The 26,011-nt window shown below is 45.2% G+C and overlaps 1 protein-coding gene across 1 annotated transcript in view; it reads left to right on the forward strand.

The window, feature by feature from the left end:
• The window catches only part of LOC124552531 (carbonic anhydrase 2-like), a 208,014-nt gene that overhangs the window by 176,897 nt on the left and 5,106 nt on the right, over window positions 1-26,011 (forward strand). The window contains exons 4-6 of the mRNA XM_047126845.1: window positions 11,263-11,401; window positions 14,243-14,348; window positions 25,435-25,662. Of these exons, the coding sequence (XP_046982801.1) occupies window positions 11,263-11,401; window positions 14,243-14,348; window positions 25,435-25,662 (473 nt within the window). The remainder of the gene's footprint in view (window positions 1-11,262; window positions 11,402-14,242; window positions 14,349-25,434; window positions 25,663-26,011) is intronic.

The raw sequence follows: 26,011 nt of genomic DNA on the forward strand, positions 1-26,011 counted from the left end.
CGCATCTCTGTTCTGTCATGCGGGTTGCCGATGTCGTAGGCGGACGGGACGGACGCCGCAATGTGTGTGTGTGTCTTTCACAGTGATCGCCCAACATCTGACGCTGTTCACGGCACTTACCCTAACAGGCCTGGTAACAACACTAAACAGCAAGCCTGTTAGGGTATATAAGTGGCGTGAACAGCGTCAGATGTTGAGCGAACACTGTGAAAGACACACACACATTGCGGCGTCCGTCCCGTCCGCCTGCGACGTCGGCAACCCGCATGACAGAACAGAGATGCGGGATGCCTTCATCACACCAATACACTCTTGTGGCCGTTCTGCGTGTAGACAATTACAACTCTGGTCTTTTCATAGTCCTCCTCCAACACACAAACAGGACGCTGTATACGAAGTTACATTCACACCGGACCATGTTTTATAGCCGCTTCACTTTTGGTTAGGCAGTGTACTTATCAGGAAAACAAGTTCACAGCATCGTTATTAAGGTCGTCTCTTAAATTTACAAAAGCGGTATTGAACTGTGACATTACAGTTGTTATACAACTTCGTCATTTGTTACTCTTCAAACAATGCCATATCCGAGAATTCCCGAATAGTTACAGGGACACGCCGCCTACTCGTCATCACTGATTTCCTCTAAACTTGAGGAATACTGGATATTAGAATGCTCCACTGAACATTTCGAGGTAGGGAAACTGGAGTGGGAGAAGCCAGCTTAAGGAGATATGGAAGTAGACTTGTGTACCGCTTTGCCTAGCGTTACTGTTTTCCAGCTTATTTACAACTAACATGCATACAAGTTTACATGTACATTATTTCCTGCAAGTACATAAGGAATGCGAGCCTCATTACCAGGAAGTCTGAATGGCCGCCTGCATTTGAGGTTAGTGCAAAGAGCTCTACCTCAGTTGCTGGAGAATGTACCATAGGAATTTCGTGAGAGGATGTGGGTACAAGACAACGCTGCACCGCTTCGCTGTGGATGTTCGCAACCATCTCACTGCTGTATTTCCTTGCCGCTGGATTGGAAGGAGAGATCCTGTTCCATGGCCTGCGAGGTCACCTGTCCTGAACCCCTTGATTATTTCCTATGTGGATATCTAAAGTCACTTGACTATGAGACCCCAGTGGATACGGAGATGGAACTAGTTGTGAGAGTTTTATCTGCCTGTGATGTGATTCGAAACACACCAGAGTTTTATCTGCCTGTGATGTGATTCGAAACACACCAGAGTTTTATCTGCCTGTGATGTGATTCGAGACACACCAGGGATATTTGTCAGGGTGCGTCAGAATCTTGTTCGCCGATATCATGCTTGCTTTGAGCTCGATGGCCGTCAGTTTCAGCACATTTTGTAAGACACAGTACAAACTGTACGTTCATTGTGTCAATGATGGTATTTGCAGTTAACTGTAACTATTGTAAATAAAAGTACGCGGTAATGTGATTTTATTCCTATTATCTGTTTAAGCTGGCTTCTCTGACTCCAGGTTCCCTACCTCAAATCGTTCAGTGGAGCATCCTCTATGTCGTTAAATTTTTGTACCCTCTTACGTAAACACACTGTATGCAGGGCTTGCCCGGTGGAATCCACCCACCTGTTGGCGCAGCGGAAAGAGTAAGCTACGGTAATCCGAAGGTCGTGGAAAGAGTCCTTAAGCGGAACATTCCGTACAAACTTAATTACGTACATAGACGTTTCATCCATTCTGGGTATTGATAATCTCGACGATTTTTGTTTGTTATCGACATTGATAATGGCACGATATCGGTCCTGGGAATCCAAGACATTCGAGAATTTTTTATTTCAAGTTTGACGCAGGTCAAGAAAAGGGAAAAGAAATATTTTTTCGTGTGATATAATTAAAATTAACAATTTTATGATATTTTTTCCTTTACTTGTACTGTGAAACCTCTCATGTTGCCAAATTTCGTGATCCTAGATCAAAGGAAAGTATCCTATAGGTTGTAATAAGAGAGTTGCGAGTATCAAATTATGCGACGTAACTGGTCGTACCTACTGATTCCATTGACTTAGAAGCTTAGCTTTTACGCGACCAAGGAACCATAGACGTAGGTATGTGACATAAACCTCAACTTGATACGTGTATCGGCTCTTGAGAATAAAAGGATCTTAGCACTCCGTCGTCAGACCACGAGTGGCCCACCGGGACCATCCGACCGCCGTGTCATCGTCCGTGAAGGATGCGGATAGGATGGGCGTTTGGCCAGCACACCGCTCTCCCGGTCGTTATGATGGTTTTCTTGACCGAAGCCGCTACTATTCGGTCGAGTAGCTCCTCAATTGGCATCACGAGGCTGAGTCCACCCCGAAAAACGGCAACAGCGCATGGCGGCCTGGATGGTCACCCATCCAAGTGCCGACCACGCCCGACAGCGCTTAACTTCGGTGATCTCACGGGAACCACTGCGATCTAGCGGACTCATGGAAAACCTAAATCTGGATGGCTGAACGCGTTTTGAAGACAGGAGAAGAGGTATTGTCGAAAGCAGAGCTGCGATTAGTACTCGGGTAGTTCAGTCGGCAGAGCACTTTCCTGTGAAGGACAACGGTCCAAATTGGAGTCTCGGCTCGGTACACAGTTTTATTGTGACAGGAAGTCTCGGAATGAAATCTGTCTATAGTATAAAAGTAAACATAGATGGTGTATATACTTTTAAAAGAACAAATAATGCCCCAAGTGCATGGAAACTTTGCGGACATCGACTCGGGCGACAACCTCGAAATGCATGGTCCCAGTATCGCGGGAGGTCGTCACCGTTGCGTTTTAGAATTCGACGTGGCTGCATCGGTCAGCTGAGGCCAGTTATGTTCCGACTTTACGCTGCCGTTTTTGAGAATTGAGGGACAATATTTAAAAATGATAATTTCAGATGTATCACTGTCCACAGCTTTCGGATATTTCATAAAAATAATTTTTACAAGCAAATGCCGTTAAGATCCGGGTAATAGTCATTACTGGCGTGAGGGATATCGTAGAGGGACAAAACATTTAAACGGGCATTGAACTGGTTGGTAGGACAGCTTGGCTGTGGAAGTGGAAGGGTAGCCCACAACATAGACAACAGTATTCACAATTACAAGCACCCAAGCTTTAATGATCTTCCAGCAATAAAGACTCTTAACAAATCTCAATTAAGCAAGGACATAAACTTGGTTACAAACATATGTTAACCTTCAACCAGTGAATAACACCAATAAAGAATTACCAATCAATAAAACGTAGATAAAGGACTGCTTTACAAGAATGCTTAAATTAAAATCATGAAAGCTAAGTTACACATTTTATGTTAAGCTTCAACAGGTGAATAATCCCAATAGATAATTCTCATTTAAATGAAACATAGGTAGGAAAATGCCTTACCAAAATGCTTGAATTGTGTAAAATTATGAAAAGCTCAGTTACAACCTTTCTTACAAACTACTTAGGAATTTACTGCAAATAAACAAATTTGATCTCTTTAATCAGAAGGTAACCGCCAAGTCCAAGCGACCGAAGCCACTCAGAGCGGGCGACCGCCCCAACGCTGGTCATCAACCGACATCGTCACGGCCCAGTGGTCACCGTGCTAAAACAGACCAACGTTTCGGTAACCGACCGACAGCAACACAGGAGTAACTGTGACAAAGTCGGCGTACGCCTTACGAAACACGGCACACCCTGAAGCGGGAGCAGGCACAGCTGACTAGCGGCCATACAACCGCGAGCAAACAAATCTCACGCCGCCCGTACTAACGCGGGAAATGATAGCGAGCGACAAGGCGCCACGCGCAAACCAGCAACCGTGCCTACCCATCGACCACAGAATGTGCCCTGTCTCCTTGTCTATGGTAATACAATTTATAGCACACAAGAAACGATTTAATAATGGCATTAGTTCCACGCAAGATCAGTTAACAGTTAGGTGCAGTAAAAATTTACCCGCGGATTTACCTTAAAACCAAATTCCGAACCACAGGCGGAAATTAGTAAACTTGGCATAAGTTTTCACCAGAGCGATAAACAATAAATCAAATTAAACAGTAGCCAAAATACAGTCACGATACGGAAGCCTTTCAAGACCTTGCTATCTTACAGTTATCATTAACGGCGAAACATACACAAATGAATGACAAATTCACCATTGAAAGCAAAAACACACCACAAAGGTTAAATTAATTAATTTGCAGTCGAGCCAGTCACTGAAAGAACAGTTTCACAAGAATAAGGCTAACCTCGCTCGGCAGCAATACATTTGTGTGCATGATAACTAGGTTGCCCAAAACAGGACTCCAAAACCCAAAACAGGTCACACGTTAGCTGTCTTGTTCACGACGAAAAAAAAAACTCTGAAATTACAGCTCCCTGCAGCAAACAAATGAGTCAGGCTGCATGAACGTAAAGCACAAGCCACTGTTCCAGCCGGAGCGTAACCTTTTCAATGCACATACGGACAGAACAACACACGTGGGCGTAAGGGAGCAGCAGATGCGTACCAAGCAAACTATACGGCGCCAAAATACGACCCACGTCACGTCCACAAACCGGAGCACTGCTCCCGGAGCTGGTATCTGTTCGCTGGACTGCCGCAACTCTCTGTTCCCCGAAAGCGATCCTGTCTGCCGCCTTGCTCAACGCTCCCCTCTCGGCCGTGCGCAACAACTCTTCTCTTGTCGCCTCAGAGTGCGGTCGCCATGTCCGTTCTCCCCTCCTGTCCGCCCCAGACTCTCTTTACTCGTACTCACTCCCCCGTTAGGAGCCGCTCCGACGGGAGGCGCTCGCGATCGCACATAGTGCCAACCTCAACCAGAGGAGTAATCGATCGCGTCTTGCGCCCGAGAGCCGCGCCACGGCTCAGGCATCAATGATGAATACGAGTGGCCTAGCGATGCATAATTTTCGAAGATATGAAAATAAGCTCCGCCTGTTATGTATGCCACTCATCACCGAACACCAGTTGTTTGAGTTGCCTACAGCCCAGGCGCATCGCATGCTGAGGGGAGTTAGAGCCGCTTTACGGCCAGACTGCGCCTAACGCCCTGTGTCTCGCCGCGTTCCGCAGACCACTGCGCGGCAGCTTCTTCGGTCTCGCGTTTCTTTCTGTTCACTTCCTTAATTCCACTCGTCGAGAGTACCTAGCAAGACTAGAGCTGGACACCAGGTTTGCTGGCGGGTGAGTCGGAGCTCCCGATTATAACAATGCGCTGCCTGCCTCTGTCTACAGTTGTCTGTCTCTGGAGGCGACGAGGGAACGGACAAGGCGGACACGCATATCACCGTGTGTTGTGATACACTTCACACATCTAACAAACAGGTATGGCTAAGTGACCTAAATACACTGACGGAAAAGGTATCGCAAGACCAAGAAAGAGTTGTCTGACATAAACGAAAGTTGGTATGTGTGTTTGTTCAAATTTCACACAAGTCGCATAAGAGCGGCGCTAGTAAAGCCGCTGTTGTTATTGTTGTGGTCTTCAGTCCCGAGACTGGTTTGATGCAGCTCTCCATGCTACTATATCCTGTGCAAACTTCTTCATCTCCCAGTACCTACTGCAACCTACATCCTTCTGAATCTGCTTAGTGTATTCATTTCTTGGGTTCCCTCTACGATTTTTACCGTCCGCGCTGCCCTCCAATACTAAATTGGTGATCCCTTGATGCCTCAGAACATGTCCTACCAACTGATCCCTTCTTCTAGTCAACTTGTGCCACAAACTTCTCTTCTCCCCAATCCCATTCAATACCTCCTCATTAGTTATGTGATCTACCCATCTAATCTTCAGCATTCTTCTGTAGCACCACATTTCGAAAGCTTCTATTCTCTTCCTGTCCAAACTATTAACCGTCAATGTTTCACTTCCATACATGGCTACACTCCATACAAATACTTTCAGAAACGACTTCCTGACACTTAAACCTATACTCGATGTTAACAAATTTCTCTTCTTCAGAAACGCTTTCCTTGCCATTGCCAATCTACATTTTATATCCTCTCTACTTCGACCATCATCAGTTATTTTGCTCCCCAAATAGCAAAACTCCTTTACTACTTTAAGTGTCTCATTTCCTAATCTAATTCCCTCAGCATCACCAGACTTTATTCGACTACATTCCATTATCCTTGTTTTGCTTTTGTTGATGTTCATCTTATACCCTCCTCTCAAGACGCTGTCCATTCCATTCAACTGCTCTTCCAATTCCTTTGCTGTCTCTGACGGAATTACCATGTCATCGGCAAACCTCAAAGTTTTTATTTCTTCTGCATGGATTTTAATACCTACTCCGAACTTTTCTTTTGTTTCCTTCACTGCTTGCTCAATATACAGATTGAATAACATCGGGGAAAGGCTACAACCCTGTCTCACTCCCTTCCCAACCACTGCTTCCCTTTCATGCCCCTCGACTCTTATAACTGCCATCTGGTTTCTATACAAATTGTAAATAGCCTTTCGCTCCCTGTATTTCACCCCTGCCACCATCAGAATTTGAAAGAGAGTATTCCAGTCAGCCGCTATGACGTTGAACATCACGTATTCGAGTTCATTGGACGTGATGATTTGAATTTGGTCAAGAATGTCTTCAAGGCGACTAAGATTCCATTATCAGCACCTCACTGAGTTTGAACAGAGTCGTGTAATAGGGCAATGAGAAACTGATTGTTCCTTCTACGATACTGCAGAAAGACTTGGCAGGAATGTAGCCACTGTACATGACTGCTGGAAACGGTGGTCACGGGAATGTACGGTCTCAACAGACCGGGCTTGGGACTGCCACGTGGCACTACCGAGAGGGAAGACGATCTTGTTCGGCGTGTGGTTCTCGCGCATCGTACTGCATCTTCAGCAGCAATTTGAGCAGCACTTGGCACCACAATGGAATAACGAACTGTTACAAATCGGTTACTTAAAGGACAGCTCCGAGCCAGACGCCCTGTACGGGGCATTCCACTGACTCCAAGCCGCCGCCATTTGCGGCTCCAGTGGTGTCGAGCGAAGTCCCAGTGGAGGGCAGGATGGAGCTCTGTTGTGTTTTCTGATGATGGCTGGTTCTGCCTCGGTGCCTGTGATGACCCTGTGTTGGTTAGGAGGAGACCATTTGTGGGCCTGCAGTCAGCGTATCAGTATTGAAACGGTACAGTAGATTCCGCTGCATAAGCAGCAGGTTTCGCTGCTCGCTCGCACCGGGAAATACAAACGGAGGCGGCTCCGCCGCCAATTTTATTGCACGACGCTGCCGGCCGCGGGTGCAGCAGAACCCATGTGGACGGGTGGAAAGAAATGTGTCAGGCATCATAATACGTAATATATGTGTCGTGTGTTATGCATTTCTTGTACGTGAATGTGAATCTGCACATGAACTTTCCTAATCCTCCTCACACCTTTCCATAAAGCGTGGCCAAATCTTTGTTGGGAAGTGGTTGTGTGTGTGTGAAATCTCATGGGACTTAACTGCTAAGGTCATCAGTCCCTAAGCTTACACACTACTTAGCCTAAATTATCCTGAGGACAAACACACACACCCATGCCCGAGGGAGGACTCGAACCTCCGCCGTTACCAGCCGCACAGTCCATGACTGCAGCACCTTAGACCGCTCGGCTAATCCTGCGCGGCTAGGAAGTAGTTCTGTAGTATAGTAGTGCCAACGTTACTCCTGGGTAGGGGATCAGAAAGACAGCACAGGCAGGTGAAAGTCACAAGATTTGGGGTGGAGAGGTTGGTCACGGCCAAGTGGTTCGACCATACCCTCCACCGGGGCCCAGGAAGACCTCCGGGTGCCCGCGATATTCTGGGAGTGTTACAGAAGACGGGTAAGTGAGCAAACGTGCCCTCAGTGTGTCTGTCTCAATGTTCACGCATGGAAGAGAGGTATTTGAATATTTCCAGCTTCGGATTGTGTAAGGAAATGAATGATCTCGTTAATTTAGGAAATTCGACCCCCTGTGTTAATGTATCTGGTCCGCAGTTTGCCTGTTATCCTCCCCACGTAGTGGATGTCCTATGTAAAATATTGGGAGACTTTGGTGGTATACATGTGGCCGACGCAATTCCGTCTTGCCCGTAGAAATGTGCGTGCAGATTAGTATATAATTTACCCGAGCTTGCAAGTTGTAAAAATTGTAATATCCGTAAACTGGAACAACTGCTGCAATCGCTGTAAACTCGAGTGATAATGTTTAAAATAAATAGGTAATCAATTGTCATCAATCTGTAACATACCCTAAAAATCACAAAGGAATCAAGTTAAAGGAATTCATTTAAAATAAAAGATATAGAATGCAGGGACCCACACATCAGCGTGTGAGCCCTTCAGCCCCTTGCCTAGTATCGTACAGAAAGGGCACGCTCTCTAGGTAGCGCTCTCAAGCTCCCCTCCCCAGTTATCCGTTGTGCAATTTTCATTCATGGCTTGACATCAACTTTCATATGGCGTCCCTAGGCAAGGAGGTTTGACGATAATCTTTCAGTATGCTAGGCGCACCGATCCTACACCTGGAATTATGGTCTGGGGTGCTATTTCGTATGACACCAGGAGCACCCTCGTGCTTATCCCACGCACCCAGACAGAAAATCCTACCTGTTGTGCTGCCATTCATCAATAATATTCCAGGTGTGTTTTCCAACAGAATAACGCTCGTCCACATACCGCTGTTAAAAGCCAGCACGCTCTGCAGAGTGTCGACCTGTGGACTTGGCCGGTTCGACACCAGATGTGTCTCCATCCAGCACGTATGGCACATCATCGGACGACAACTGCAGCGTCATCCACAAACAGCGTCAACCGTCCCTGCACTGACAGACCAAGTGCGACAGGCATGGAAGTCCATCCCAGGCATTGACATCTGGCACCCCTACAGCACAATGCAGGCCCGTTTGCATACTTGCACTCAACGTTACAGCGGTTACACCGGCTATAATGTACCAGCATTTTCAGTGGCTTATCTCGCTCTTACATTAACCAGTGATCTTGCAACGTTCATCACTTACGTACGTTACCTAGACCAAAGTGTTTCCGAAATTTGATGACTCTACGTTGATTATTTCTTGGTGTTGGAATTTCTTATCGTCATTGTGCGTCTCTCGTGCAAAATCAGCTTAATCGGTCTTACCATTATCTAGCCCAGAGCGCATCGTATGAGTTCGCTTAAGGAAGAAATTTTAATCAACATAACGCTACAGAGATGGAAATGTCGTAGTAGCAGTTTGCTAGCGTCCGACCAAGCTGCTTCCGTCAGAGTGTGTTAACCGCGCCGCGTCTTTGCGGTCGCTCGATTCCTCCCCATCGCTAATTTGCTGCGACGCCGGTCTCAGTGTTTGCCTTCGTCGGCTGCTTTAATACGCTGAGTACTCCCGCGCGCCGTCGGCGACCTTGCAAGGCACGTTCGCTCACCACTGGCTGCGCCATTTACCGAAAGGCAAATAAGCAGGTCGTTAGTGCGCGTGCCGAATCGATGTACGTGCCTCCACGTCGCGGACGGGGTGGACGAGCCCCGCGCCTTTACCACCGCCGAACGCATGTCCTCCGTAGGGGAATCTGTACGAGACTCAAACGGCGGTATGTTTGTACGATCCTCCTGCGTGAAAGATTTCCCAAATGCTAAATTTAAAATTTCACCTTTCGTTTTGCTGTCTTCCGTTGCCAGGCCAGACTGGTCAGTGAGTGACTGGATGGAAGCCTTCGACCCGCTTACCGATTTTACATAAGACCAGAATTTCCTTGGGTTTTCAGCAAGATCTTTTGCTCAGGTATGACGGTGGTAGTGGTTGTATGCTTGGCGTATCGCTCTTTTTACAGCAACACGAATCTCTACTAACTTTTGCCTGTCCTCATTCTCCCGATCTTTCTTGTACCGCGAGTGAAACTGCCTTTGCTTCCTGAGCATTATCCGAATTGCGCTGTTAATCCTTTCGTGGACAAAATTATTGAGCAGTTTTTTTTTAATGAATGGAGAGCAGATAGTAGTTAATAGATAGGTATATTTATCATACAGAACATCAAATTTGCTCCTACCGTGAAAGTGAGGTCACACTACAAGGTGGGAAGTATTCTTCCCGCTACCCTTCCTTGGAGTTAAATGACATAAACAACTTTTTCAATATATGTCATATTTATTTGATAAATTTACTTCTCTTGTTACAATGTTTGTTCAGAATTACTTACCATGAAATTTTCTGAAACATGGGTCTATACAAAGTGGTATTTGACAATATGTACAAACACAGCGAGTGCTCTTTTCCGCAGCTTTGGTACTACAATGACGGCACGTCCAGTAGGTTTCTCCTAAAAAGGGTTGATGCTCCCCTACAGCCACATGACGAAAATCTTCAGGTACTTTACCCCTTTTTGCCAGAAAGACAGGTTTTTGTCCACGCCTTTTTTGGGATGAGAGGCCAATGATCAATTGTCTGGCTAGATGGATCCTGTATGTGAGCTGATCATGCTGTCCACTTTCTCTTTTACTTATTTTCCACAGGATGAAACTGTTCACTATAGCAACGTCCACCAGGAAATAAAATATTCTGTGCCACCATTTTACAGAACGTCTGCCAATAGCATACCTTTCTCGTAATTGATCAAACTTATCGACACCACCCATTATTTTGTTGTATTCTGCCACAACTTCAGGACAAGAAATCTCCTTGAAGAAATTTCCTTGTTTTTTCTTTTCACTGTGGCTGTTTCTCATGGGTCATGAATTGAGGACAGGAAAGTGACTGGACGGTTATCCATCCATTTTACTGCAGAAATGGCTCCTTTTGTTTCAAACTGGAATTCTCCTCGTTCCAATTTTACGTTTTCCTTCATAAATTTGGGTAAATCAAAAGTATTTACGTTATACTATAGCTTTGAGGAAAAAATCACAAAATGTCATGCTAACAGCACTGAAAGGCTCCTCTACAGAGCAACACTCAGCTGTACAATGCCTCTGCGCGAAGGTACAGCAAAAACGGCGGGAACTTCCGATTGGAAGTAGTACCCTATACTGTTCACTAGGTGGTAGCACCGTACAGAGGTGGGAACTGTGAATCCCACGGGACTAGGAGCGAGTTCATTGTAGAGGTAAGCATGTCTCCCACGGCTCACGGAAGGGTTAAACCACACAGTTAACCTTGTCTTCATGCTGGATGCTTGTTCGGCGACTGCGAGGTCTACCAATGTTTATTTTGTAGTCCCCATTACCAAATTCTCAGATCCACAACGGCCATGGACGCACAGAGAAAAGAGCTGAGAACTCATGTCCCCGTGTTTTGCAGTGCTGGTGCAGTTCAACACGTCCGAGCCGGCCGTGCTCTCTGGCGGCCCACTGCGGGGAGACTACGAATTCGCCCAGCTGCACTTCCACTGGGGAGTCAACGACTCCGTGGGCAGCGAGGACACCATCAACAACCACAGGTAACCAACCACACTTCCACACCAGCCGGGCAGGCGAAGCTTCTCCGCAGCTAGCTGCAGGGCACAAGCCGCCACTAGGTAATGTGTATGCGTGAGGTAACTCGACCCTTTCCTGCTGGCGAAGGAATACGCAGCAGGGCCAACTTAAGCTACTAAACAACACGACACGCTGTAGCGTTGCAGTAGCCACTGTTGATTCCACTGTGGCGCCTGCTCTGAGAGAAAAAGGGACGGGTAGAGGACGGCTTGTTTCCCCTACACATTGCCTCTCCCCAACAGCAGCCTGTAAGTTAGGCAGTGATCGTGTGCTTACGTTCCCAGGGTCCGCTTACAAAATGCCATGTCATCTTGCGCGCATTGTACTATAAAATGTTCATCGTAAGACTAAACCTGATGTAGACATTGCAGCATGTATTCTTCCGCGTTTGCCTGAGTCTCATTCGATTTCGTTTCATATGGAGCGGACGCCAAGCTTGTCCAGTAGTCAAGTGGGATCTTAAGGAAACGTTTTACGCTGTGTTACTCGCACATAGACTGTGCAATAACGTCTTTACCGGCGCATTTAACTTGGACATCACTGGCCAGCCAGCTAGTCCAGCCAACCTTCAATGATGTGAACAGTTGCAGTTGAGACGTAAAAGGAGACGAGCAGAGAATCAAGATAGCTTCGAATGTCATTTAATTTTTAAAGAGAATGAAATAACTTCGGCAAAACTCCAGCACTACTGCATGCTTCTTAGGTGACCAGACAGAAAGCATAAAATGTTCTCGTTCTCACCTAACATCGTTTTCTAGTTACAAACAAGACTGATGAAAATTTCTAACTTAAACAGGATAATTTTTCCCGAGAGAGCGATGTATGGTGTAAAAACATTCTGCAGGGATTTCACCGTATTGTTGAATACCGAAGCCACTGCAGGGATTAATTACAGTCAGTCGTCTCGTGATCTCTTAGCTCCTTCCTTGTCCGAATCCGAGAAATGCATTTCAGTTTTGAAATTGTCACCTGCTACGTTGATAACGCGACACTCGGCAACAGAATTCACGAAGCCACCCAGGTGCCGCATTTTCTCCTCTTCTCTCGTGCCGTGCGCTTTCCATATCCCTCCAGCGTTCGGCAGTGACATGTGAAAAAGCTGCGTGCGTCAGTTCCAGTACGTCTGGCAGCTTGACTGTTGTTTCTCGCGACAAACCTCTTAACTTGGCTCCAGATCAGTTCTGTTGGGTTCATATTGTAATGGTACAAAGGAAAATCTAAAAATGCATCATTTGTGTGGCGTGCTCGATGCTGTAAGACAATTTCATGTTTCAACGACACTGGTTCGTGTGACACTACATCTGCGGTATAAAACAATGTGATTTTTCATGTTTGCCCTAAAAAATTTAAGCAACATTTACTAACAATCTATTATAAAATATCGATGATTAGGAATTTATATTTGAAATAAAACCAGGAATTTCGCGTGCAGTATGTAATTGGAAACAAGAAGGCGTGCGTTATTCATAATAATGATGAATCTTACAATTATGAGATATAGGTAGGCCTATTTGAAATTAAACTAAAAACGAAAGATGTCCAACACGAGATCTGAACCAGCGATACATGAACACCAGATTAACACTCCACTACGATACCTCCAGTGTTATGAAAAACATTAAGAACAACCTATTTCTCGCCATTCTTTAACCATGTTCCACTGACGAGCGTTAGGCAGCCTCAGCCATCTTCAATACTGCGAATTAACAGCGCGAAAATCAGAGGACAACAGTATAGAGACTGTCACTGTACGGTACACGATTTTTGAAATAAAAACTGCGTGGCTGAAACGTGATGAGGAAAAACAGTGATGGCTGTTAATACATTAGAATATCTTAAAGTTTCATTTAACGTAAGTTAGTAATAAGATAACTAATATATAAGTAGAATCTACTTCCAAGAGCGTAACAACACTAGTGTACGTGTGCTATGGATTCTGGCAAATCATCGTGTTTGTGTTATGATGAACATAGTATACAGTTCAAGTTGTTCTTTTAAACAATGGTTATTAAACGATAAATAAGACATTTAAGCCACTCTTAGCTGGGATATGAAAAGGATAGTGATGCCGAAACCATAACTGTTTGAATGGTCAGCTTGCCTGACTGTGCGCCCAATTTCCTACGAATTTATAGACAACACTCGTTCTCTCGCACAAGTTCAGAGGACGAACTCAGCCTGCAGACAGCACACAACAGGCACACGCAAGTTACAGACGGTCGGAAAAGAGTTTACACTTGGCGAATTCTAGATTCGTATTTAAAATCAAACTGAAAGGAAAGCTAATGTACTGTTTTTGATGCAAACAATTCTTACTCTTTGTTTTTGAGTGTCTATGATGCATCCGTGCAATACTACCCTCCAGAGGAAATACTTGTCGAATGATCAATGGGATTTCTTTCTGCTGTCAATATACCTTCTACCTTTTCAAAAATTCTTTTCGTGAAAGGCATTTTACTTCTTAGCTCTTCCACAAAGTTTCTATTTTCTGTCACGAAACTTCCCGATAACCTACAGATTTTACTTTTTCCAGTGCCCTTCCTTCCAATGATATTTTGATGGGACCTTCACGTTTGCAGATTCCCATCACTTGGGTCTCTCCTGCATTTATTACCATTCCATACGCTTTCCCAGCTCTTACGGTCCTCTCCGTCACAAAACATAGTTCTTTCTCTGATTCGGCCAACAACGCTTGATAACCTCCAAACACGGTTCCCTTATATCGTCTACTAAAATAAGTACCCGAGCGACTAAACCGGAGTTCTGCCGCCTTCGCTTATGGCCACCTCCTCACTGTGTTGCAGCTTCCCCCTGGAGCTGCACATGGTGTTCTACAAGACGGACTACGGCAGCTTCAACGGTGCACTCAGCCATAAGGACGGCCTCGCAGTGGTGGCGCTCTTCTACGAGGTAACATCAGACATCTGTTGTGCAAAGCTAGCAGCTGTTTTCAAATCACATGCTCGATGATTAGCTATGTTTTCATAGCCCGGCAGTCAGTGTACAGCTTCTAACAAACGCAGCATTATCAGTAGATTGGAAATACCTGAACAAACACTATTGTCACGGAGACAGGCCACTTTCAGCAACCTGCTCAGCTCTTTCATTTCTTCCTCAATTCAAAGACCGCTTTCAATACTTCCCATCACATAGGAGATAGTTTAGCAGTGTGGAACTAGCCAAGCTATACATTAACAGGCAGAACCTACCACTTCTGCAGAGCGTACTAAGAACAAATTGTGAGAGCCATTAATCCACTCAAATTGGTAATTATACTGATTACTTCTAGATTAGTTTATGTAGACTATGTGATCAAAAGTATCCGGACACCTGGTTGAAAATGATTTACAAGTTCGTGGCGCCCTCCATCGGTAATTCTGGAATTCAATATGGTGTTGGCCCACCCTTAGCCTTGATGACAGCTTCCACTCTCGCAGGCATACGTTCAGTCAGGTGCTGGAAGGTTTCTTGGGGAATGGCAGCCCATTCTTCACGGAGTGCTGCACTGAGGAGAGGTATCGATGTCGGTCGGTGAGGCCTGGCACGAAGTCGTCGTTTCAAAACATACCAGAGGTGTTCTATAGGATTCATGTCAGGACTCTGTGCAGGCCAGTCAATTAGAGGGATGTTAATGTCGTGTAAACACTCCGCCACAGGCCGTGCGTTATGAACAGGTGCTCGATTGTGTTGAAATATGCAGTTGCCATCCTCGAATGGCTCTTCAACAGTGGGAAGCAAGAAGGTGCTTAAAATATCAATGTAGGCGTGTGCTGTGATAGTGCCAAACAAAACAACAAGGGGTGAAAGCCCCCTCCATGAAAAACACGACCACAATATAACGTCAGCACCGCCTCCGAATTTTACTGTTGGCACTCCACAAGCTGGTAGATGACGTTCACCGGGCATTCGCCATACCCACACCCTGCCATCGGATCTCCACATTGTGTACCCTGATTCACCACTTCACACTACGTTTTTCGACTGTTCAATCGTCCAATGTTTACGCTCTTTGCACCAAGCGAGGCGTCGTTTGGCATTCACCGGCGTCATGTGTGGCTTACGAGTAGCCGCTCGACCCTAAGAGCCAAGTGTTCTCGCCTCCCACCTAACTGTCATAGTACTTGCAGTTTGGAATTCCTATGTGACGATCTGGATAGATGTCTGCCTATTGCACATTACGACCCTCTTCAACTGTCGGCGGTCTCTGTCACTCAACAGACGAAGTCGGCCTGTACACTTTTGTGCTGTACGTGTCCCTTCACGTTTCCACTTTACTATCATATCGGAAGCAGTGGACCTAGGGATGTTTAGGAGTGCGTAAATCTCACGTACGGACATATGACACAAGTGACACCCAATCACCTGAGCACCTTCGAAGCCCGTGAGTTCTGCGGAGCGCCCCATTCTGCTCTCTCACGATGTCTAATGACAACTGAGGTCGCTGATATGGAGTACCTGGCAGCACAATGCACCTAATATGAAAAACGTATGTTTTTGGGGGTATCCGGATACTTTATATCACAGTGTATGTGTATTACGAGAGAAACAACCACTAATCCTCCTACATTGCTCATCTGCTGTTATTTTCTAATACTGGTACTTGAAACAAAGCAATTTAGTTCTACGCACACCACTATAAGCTTTCTATATACTGGAAAAATCAGGATCTGATGAAAATTGTAAGAGTTACGCAGAATTTAAATACCTGAATCCAAGTACTGAGGAAAAATTGTAGAACAATAGTGGCTAAAGAGATATTATTTTCGTTTGTTTATACATACTTGATGATATCCAGTTTCCAGCCTGATGTCCACTGGCACCACTTATAGGCTTTTTTTTCTGGAATACAAACTTTCATTGTGAACCCCAGAGAGGGATGCATCGTCTGTATAGAAATAATTTCCACCACCAGTATTGCATAATTGTTGAATTAGCTCGTTATTAGCTATAAATACCATTAGGGAGTATACATATTGGCATGTAAGTGCAAGAAACGCTATGTCGTTGAAGAGGTTTCAACAGGATGTTCAGTAATCAGTTCACACAATTTACTTTTATTGTCCACTTCTATAGAATAAGTACTTTCTTTTAATTAGCAGAAGTGTCCTACACTGTTGTGACATAGGACAGAACTGAGAGAAAATATATCAAATTCTTGTCGGGTTTCCAGCCGGATTAGACTGTCATCTGAGCACAATATTTCAGCGGTCCACCTGGCCGCCATCATCAGGTGGAAAGAGCTGCGCTGCTCTCGCCGATAACTGATTCCACTCCCAAATGACTGCACCTTTATATTCATCGGAAGTACAACAGTGCATGCGCTAGATACAGTGCGCACGCGCTCGGTCATTCCTGCTGCCCCCTGGCGCAAAAAGAGTTGCAGCGCCTCCGGTGGTGAATACTGTTGAAAACGATATATCGTTACAAATGATTAGTCGGCCGATGTGGCCGAGCGGTTCTAGGCGCTTCAGTCTGGAACCGCGCGACCGCTACGGTCGTAGGTTCGAATCCTGCCTCGGGCATGGATGTGTGTGATGTCCTTAGGTTAGTTAGGTTTAAGTAGTTCTAAGTTCTAGGGGACTGATGACCTCAGATGTTAAGTCCCATAGTGCTCAGAGCGATTTGAACCATTTTTGAACAAATGATTATCCATAGCCTGCCGATTCAGATGCCATTGTTCATGTCTGATAAAACAAGATTCCAAGTTTTACTTAGTAGGTATCCATTATCACGAACAATGATATTATCTGCTCGCCTGATGTTGACAGATTCTTTTAAAACACAATCCCAGTACCGCAAAGCGTTTGCAACTACTTGCGTCTCATTGTATAGCATCCTGTGTCCCTCTGTAAGGCAATGCTCAGCCACCACAGATTTATCTGGTTGTAATAATCACGTATGGCGATGATGTTCAATACACCTGTCGTTGACGGTACAAATAATTTGGTCAATGTAATTTTTCCCGCACTCACACGGTATTTTGTAAACGCCAGACTTCCTCAAACATAAATCATCTTTGACAGAGCCAAGTAGTGCTCGAATCTTAGCTGACGGACTAAAAACACATCTGATCTCATATTTCTTCAAAAGTCCACCTATCTTGGCGGACACGTTCCCAGCATACGGAAGAAAAGCTACAGACCTAAAGGTGTCTTCAGAAGGTTCAGGTAGAGGTCCAAACTCAAAAGCACGTCGAATTTGTCGGTCCGTATAGCCGTTATTATTGAACACGTCCTTAACATTTTGCAGCTCCTGTGATAAATTGTCAGCATCCGAGACAGCATATGCTCGTTTAACCAAGGTCCGAAGGACTCCTGTACGTTGAAAAGGTGGATGGCAACTGGTAGCATGTAAATACCTGTCGGTATGAGTCGGTTTCCTGTAAACACCGTGTCCGAGAGTTCTGTCTTCTTTTCTGTAAACTAGTACATCCAAAAAAGGTAACTTTCCCTCCTTTTCAATTTCCATCGTGAATTTGATGTTAGTATGAAGACAATTAAAATGGTCCAATAACCGGTGCAAAGAGTCAATTCCTTGTGGCCAAAGAAGAAACATATCGTCAACATAGCTCAGACAACATGAAGGCTTTAAAAAAAATGTTTTCAGGGCCATGTCCTCCATAAAAAGACTAGCGACTATGGGGGATAAAAGACTCCCCATAGCCACACTGCCGGTTTGTTCAAAATATTTGTCATCAAATAAAAATAGATGGATGTCAGAACATGACGGCAGGGCTTCTTCATTTCCATATCAAGTTTTTCATTCATTAAAATCAATGACTCTTCAAGAGGGGCCCTAGTAAAAAGTGACACCACATCAAAACTAACAAGTAAACCAGAGGGACCAAGACGAAGCAACTTTAAACGCTGAAAAAAAATCCATAGAGTTGGAAATATGGTGTTCACTTTTACCCACATGAGGGGTGAGAGCCGACGCTAAATATTTTGCCAAGTTGTAAGTTGGTGCACCCACATTAGAAACAGTAGGGTGCAATGGGACCCCATCCTTATGGATCTTTGGCAAACGGCATAATCTAGGTGGAACGGCCGCACCAGGACGTAGTTTTTTGATAGTGTCCTCAGGTAAGGAACTCTTCTTCAGAAGTGAAATCGTAGTCCGTTTTATGCTACCCGTGGGATCCTTCTGTTATATACGATATGACGGATCCTTAAGTACATCATGCATCTTATTCACATACTCTGCCTTTGAGATTAAAACGGTAGCATTACCTTTGTCTGCTAGTAAGATTAACAATTCAGGGTCTGGCTGCTCGTTCAGCTGGAGAAATGTTACTTTGTGGAGGCCGAGCCCGACGCAAAAGGGGAGAAACCTTCTGTCTAATCTCTTCCGCCTGTTCTTCCAGAAGACGGAACACAGCTTGTTCAACAGAAGAAATGAATTCCATAGTGGGAATGCTTCTAGGGGTGGGTGCGAAGTTTTAAACTTTTTCTAACACTGAAACCGTGACGTCATCCAGTTCCTTACTTGTAAGATTAATCACAGTCCGTCGACAAGTATCATTTCCCGCTATCAAGTGTTGACGTTTCTCAGCGTTTAAAGTTGCTTCGTCTTGGTCCCTCTGATTTACTTGTTGGTTTTGATGTGGTATCACTTTTTACTCAGGTCCCTCTTGAAAAGTCACTGTTTTTAATTAATGAAAACCTATTTTTTATTTGACGACAAATACTTTGAAGAAACCGGTAGTGTGGCTATGGGGAGTCTTTTATCCCCCATAGTCGCTAGTCTTTTTATGGAGGACATGGCCCTGAAAACATTTTTTTTAAAGCCTTCATGTTGTCTGAGCTATGTTGACGATATGTTTCTTCTTTGGCCACAAGGAATTGACTCTTTGCACCGGTTATTGGACCATTTTAATTGTCTTCATACTAACATCAAATTCACGATGGAAATTGAAAAGGAGGGAAAGTTACCTTTTTTGGATGTACTAGTTTACAGAAAAGAAGACAGAACTCTCGGACACGGTGTTTACAGGAAACCGACTCATACCGACAGGTATTTACATGCTACCAGTTGCCATCCACCTTTTCAACGTACAGGAGTCCTTCGGACCTTGGTTAAACGAGCATATGCTGTCTCGGATGCTGACAATTTATCACAGGAGCTGCAAAATGTTAAGGACGTGTTCAATAATAACGGCTATACGGACCGACAAATTCGACGTGCTTTTGAGTTTGGACCTCTACCTGAACCTTCTGAAGACACCTTTAGGTCTGTAGCTTTTCTTCCGTATGCTGGGAACGTGTCCGCCAAGATAGGTGGACTTTTGAAGAAATATGAGATCAGATGTGTTTTTCGTGCGCCAGCTAAGATTCGAGCACTACTTGGCTCTGTTAAACATGACTTAGGTTTGAGGAAGTCTGGCGTTTACAAAATACCGTGTGAGTGCGGGAAAAATTACATTGGCCAAACTATTTGCACCGTCAACGACAGGTGTATTGAACATCATCGCCATACGCGATTATTACAACCAGATAAATCTGTGGTGGCTGAGCATTGCCTTACAGAGGGACACAGGATGCTATACAATGAGACGCAAGTAGTTGCAAACGCTTCGCGGTACTGGGATTGTGTTTTAAAAGAATCTGTCGACATCAGGCCAGCAGATAATATCATTATTCGTGATAATGGATACCCACTAAGTAAAAATTGGACTCCTGTTTTATCAGAAATGAAGAAACAACGGCACCTGAATCGGCCGGCAATGAATAATCACTTACAGCGATATATCGTTTTCAACAGTATACACCACCAGAGGCGCTGCAACTCCTTTTGCGCCAGTTGGCAGCAGGAACGATTGAGCGCGTGCGCACTGTATCTAGCGCATGCACTGTTGTATTTCCGATGCATGCAAAGGTGCAGTCATTTGCGAGTGACATCGGCAATTACAGCGACAAACACGGAACCTCCTTACAGCAAAGAAACGCCGGGACTGGCGCCAGATATGCACACGCCTCAACTCCACCCTCCCTGTCAACCCCTCCAAGTACTGGTCAGCCTCCCATCGCCTTACTGGTAGCCATCCCACCCCACATTACCCTATCCTCCATGACGATCGACCCTTTCCTGACGACCTCAGTAAGGCTAACCAGTTTGCTTCCCACCTCTCCGAGGTCTTCTCCATTCCTGACGATCCCCATTTTGATTACTCCCTCTTCCCCACCGTCCTTGACCGCACTGACATCTCCGTCCCACCACTTGCCGCTAGCTTCCAGTACTTGGATCGGTTAGCCCCCTCAGACATCAACACTCCCATTACCGCACCCGACATCACAATCGTGCTCCGCTCCAAATGCAACACCGCCCCTGGTCACGATGGTGTCACCTACTGCCACCTGAAGGAACCCCCCCCCCCCCCAATCCTTCCTGGCTGTCCTTGCTACCCTGTACAATGTCCTCCTCTCCACAGTATTTTACCCCCAACCTCTGGTAGACTTCCCGTGTCCTGCTGTTCCCTAAACCCAACAAACCGTCCTGTGATACCTCTTCCTATCATCCCATCTACCTCACCTCCGTGTTCAGTAAGGTCTTCAAGACCATCCTCTCTCACCGTAATCACCACCACCTTAACCAGCACCACCTTCTTCCCCTTACCCAATGTGGCTCCCGGCCTTCCTTCTCCGCCGACGACCAGCTCTTTAACCTTACCAATATTCGTTCACTCCAACTTAACTCCCGTCACTCCACTATCTTTGTTTCCCTTGACCTCCAGAACGCCTATGACTGTGTCTGGCATCCCGGGCTCCTCTTTAAGCTCCAGACTTATGCGCTCCCCATCAACTTCGTCCATCTCGTTGCTTCCTTCTTCTCCCCTCGTTGCTCCTATGTGACTATCCACAATTCCAACTCCCATACTTTCTATCCCTCTGCTAGCATGCCCCAAGGCTCCATCCTTTCCCTTCTCTTCTATCTCCTGTACACTGCTGATATGCCCAAACCTCCCCCACCTGTTCATCTCCTCCAGTTTTCTGCTGACACCGCCTTCCTAGCCCTTTATCCTACCCTTCAACGGTCCCAACGTACCCTCCAAACCCACCTTGACCAATTCACCGCTTGGTGCAACCAGTGGTTCCTCTGTATCAACCCCTCCAAGATACAGGTAATCATCATAGACCGCACTACCCTCTCCATCTGTCTCCATGATTTCTACCTCACCATTTATGGCCATCCTATCCACCTCACTCCTACCTTAAAACATCTTGGCCTCATCCTTGACCGCCACCTCACCTGGACTCCCCATCTCCTTACCATCCAACACAAAGCTCACACCTGCCTCTGCCTCCTGAAACTCCTGTCTGGCCGGACATGGGGTCCGCATCCTTCCACCATCCTTCTCACCTACAAATCCTTGATCTGCCCCATCCTCTGTTATGGCAGCGTGGCTGGAATTTCCGCCCCTCCTAGGTCCTATAAATCCCTCCAAATCCTCGAACGCCATGCACTCTGCCTCACCTTCCACATCCGCCTTCCATTCCCCACGCGCATCCTCTACGACCTCATCCCGTTCCCCCACCTTCTCCTTTTCCTTGAACACATCTGCACACTATATATTGTCTGCTGCATTGATCCCCCTCACCCTCTGGTATCTCCCATTCTCTCCATACCCAGCCCATTGCCGCACCTTTACCGTTGTGCCCCACCCTCTCTCCATCTCCACACCCTCCACCTCCTTTCCCAACGCAACTTCCACCAACCACCCCTCCCGGATGATGAGCTTCACCCTCTACCCTTCCTACCAACTCTAACCCCATCTTCCTCCTGTCTCCTCCACAGGGCTCCCTCTACTCTCACTCCCTTCTCCTGAGTGGCTTTCCCCTCCTACTCCCGCTCCCTCTCTTGTGCTCCCCTTCAGTGTCTGTGCACTCCCCTGTGCCTTGTCTTCCCTCTTCGTCACCTGCCCCACCAGTCTCCTGCCTCTTGGTGTACCCGCTGACGTCCCTACTCTTTTCATCCCACTGCCTCCCCTGCTGCACCTTGCTCTCCCCTCCTTTTCCATCCTCTCCAGCCTCTCCCTGGGCAGGTCCTACTTGGCAGTTTTATTCTTCATCGTGTATGCTCAAAGAGGGTTTAAAGTGTGTTGTTCTGGAGTGTTTTTAATACTGTGGCCGACTTTTAACCTGTGTGTGTGCCTTCAGTATCTTCTTTGTGTTTTAAAAATCGCCAACTGTGTTTTTTTAACTTTATGTCGACTTTTTTAATTGCCCCCAGTGAACGTCTCCATGTCAGTGTATTTTTACCTTCATTATGTCCCCTTACTCTGTTTTATGTCCCCCTTTTTTATCACCTTATATGAAACAGTTTATTCTTGTTTTAGTTGTCATGTCACTCGGCTGAAGAGTGGTGGATTGTGCCGCTGAGCCGCTGATAGCCCTCCCCTGCCCATATGGGGCTGGGGCCAGGGAATAAAATCACTATAAAGAAAAAAAAAGAGTGGAATCATCAGTTATCGGGGAGAGCAGCGAAGCCTTTTGCACTTGATGATGGTGGCCAGGTGGACTGCTGAAATATTGTGCTCAGGTGACAGTTTGATCTGGCTGGAAACCTGACAAGAATCCGATATACTAATATGTCGGGAAAGTCTACATGGTCACATTGTGTGAAAGTATGCCAAGCAACCCTGCTTGCAGGTCAGCACAGTGGGGGAGATATCTGCTTGCAGAACAGGCAGCACTAACCTGTCCACATGCTGGTGACACCTCAGTTTGTTATCATTCTGGATGCCCAGCAACTTCGCATATGGAGTCTCATAGAGTCTCTGCCCAGTGAACACTACTTCTGGTCTACCAAAGTACTTTATAATGTTTGAAATTGTATAATGTGAGATTTTGTAAGAGTAAGCTGCAGGTTGTGAACCAGTTGCAAGCCTGTACCATTATTCTCCTGTCTGTATCTGCTATGGACCTGTTTGGACCTTTTATCAGCAGACTTGTGTCACCAGCAAACATTACTGTTTTAGGGGAGTCATCCAGTGCTCCAAGTACACATTTATTTATCCCTATAACAGAGCAGGTCAAGCAGCAACTCCTGCAGTGTACTGCATTAAATTTTAATATTACCCCACTGTCAGTTTAATCTTATTCTGTCATCTCACCTACTAATATGGCCCTCTTTTTCTTACAAAATGAAACTTGTGACATACAATAGCAAGTTACTTGGTAATTTTCAATTTTGGGAGAAAGCTGATTATAATCATTTATAAATTTCATCCATACTGCATCCTTCTTGCAAACTAAGTTGGGTAAAATAAACAGTGATTCCATACGAAAAGAACTAGCATTCTACAAAAAACATCGCTCACAACTGTGCTCATTTACCACTGAATGTGTCATTCAGCCAATTTTTGTGTTGTTCAAAATGCCAGTCCACTCATAAATGATGGTGTTTATAGAGGTGTTTTTTTATTAGGGCTGCCTCACATTACAGAGCAGGAATGTGTATGGAGTGAACATTCAGTATTCAACATTTCAACAATATTGAACAGGAAATGTCACAACTCTTGGAATAATGCTGTTTCTTACATTTAGCTCAAATATTGAAATGTTAATGTTGTTACACTTATTTCTCCTGTTTTTACTCTTTGTTCATTCACTGTAGCAGTTGCAAATCAAAATTCATTAAAGGCAGAACTTTTCATAAGTAAGTACCGGAAAGTCACGTACCTGAGAGGTGTATATTGCTGACTGAAATTCTATTCTCCACATCTTAGTGTTCACCCCACAGATTTTCCTGCTCTACAATTCCGACAGAAGATGCAGTTGTCACTCTTTCTTGTGATGCAGGTATGTGTCTCACCATCAACTACTTCATTGTCTTTTGGGGTCTTAAGTAGACTACAAGTTGTGATGCTTGTTTGTATTCTTTACAAAATAATAACTTAAACTGTGTTTCCTTACATTAATGAGTTGTCATAATACAAACCAAGTCTGGATTACAAAGCAATGCATAATTTCTACCGGACTACAAATCTGCACCTTACAACACCTGTCCCCTCCCCACCATACAAAATCACAAGTTTCGATTTTTGGAAAATTGTAGCTGCTCGGTAAATGTGAGTCCAGTATAAATTAATAAAGCATTCACTGATGAATGACTGTGAAGATATTCCTGTCCCATCAGTGTCACATACTATACTGGCTTCCACAAGTGTTAGGAAAAACAAAACACAATGTCACATGAGACACAGAGTTAAGATATTTAGTCAAGCTTCAAATGCCATTTGTCTTCTACTCACTGAATTTTTTTAAATCTCTGGTGAAAACATGTATACTATTTTAAATCTTCAGTGCCAAATTATTGCAATGAAGGAGGAAAAAAAAAGCTCCGGGAAGGTGCCAGAACATGTTTCTCGTTCATTCTGTCTGAAATGAAGTCCTGCAACACAACTGAGCACAAAGATAAGATGGACATTTCATCACTTGTGGTGTTTGCCAGACATACTTTGGCACAAATCAAATATGTGTTGTATGTGGCTGGGAATGTCACAAGCTCAAACATCATTCCCATTCTGCTACTGTGACATTTAAAGATGGTCCACAGTGCACTGCTTCAGTTTCATGTCTTTCAACTTGGGTAACTGCAGTTAAGCTTTCATACAAGATGTGGATGACATTATGCTATGTGTGTTTCATCTCTGCTACCTTCAAAAATTCAAAGAGAGTACCACAGTTGATATCATTAAAAGCTTTTTCCAAATCTACAGATCCTGTAAATGTGAGTATGCCTTTCAACTATCTTCTATGACAAGTCACAGGGTAAATTTTCCCTCGTTGTTCCTACATTTCTCTGGAATCCTAACAGATCTTACCCAAAGTCGGCTTCTATCACTTACTCCATTTCTCTATACATAATACACGTACATATAGTGCAACCACAACAGTGCAACAATATTCACACCTGTCCACACCTTCCACATTTTTCATTGCAATTACACATGTAATTTTGCATTACTGTTATTGAGACATGCTATTTACTGATGCAGGTGTTTGGAGATGACAACCCGGTGTACGCAGAGCTGGCAGAGGCCATCCCACAGGTGGAGGCACCGGGCTCCAAGGTGTCACTGAGGAGGGCCCTGTTCCTGGGCGACTTGCTGCCCGATAACCGAGAGCTTTACTTCACATACAATGGATCACTCACCACGCCGCCTTGCTCCGAGGTCGTCACCTGGATAGAGTTCAAGACGCCTACCCTGCTCTCCCACAGACAGGTAACCCAGGCGTGGCCACCAATCTGTAGATGGCACCAGATGCTTTAGATACAGTTTTTTTCTTGGTTGTGTGTGTGTGTTTTGTGAGACATAGCTCACCAGGCAAAATAATTAGTCCCCTGGCATATTCATGCCAATGTTAAATCCAGGTACTTGCTGCTGGTGTGGAATGAGATAATGATGATGTTGATTGTAGAGTTCTCAATGACATAATTATCAGTGGCTCTGAAATATATCAACATCAATGTTCTGGAGGGCTTGAAAGGCTGCACTCTCAGGCCAGACTTGCGGGGAGAACTGATCCCAGTCCCCACCAATGCCAAAGTGTGGAAGCCATGGGAAACTGAAG

The sequence above is a fragment of the Schistocerca americana genome, chromosome 10, assembly GCF_021461395.2.
Source record: "Schistocerca americana isolate TAMUIC-IGC-003095 chromosome 10, iqSchAmer2.1, whole genome shotgun sequence".
Taxonomy (NCBI): domain Eukaryota; kingdom Metazoa; phylum Arthropoda; class Insecta; order Orthoptera; family Acrididae; genus Schistocerca; species Schistocerca americana.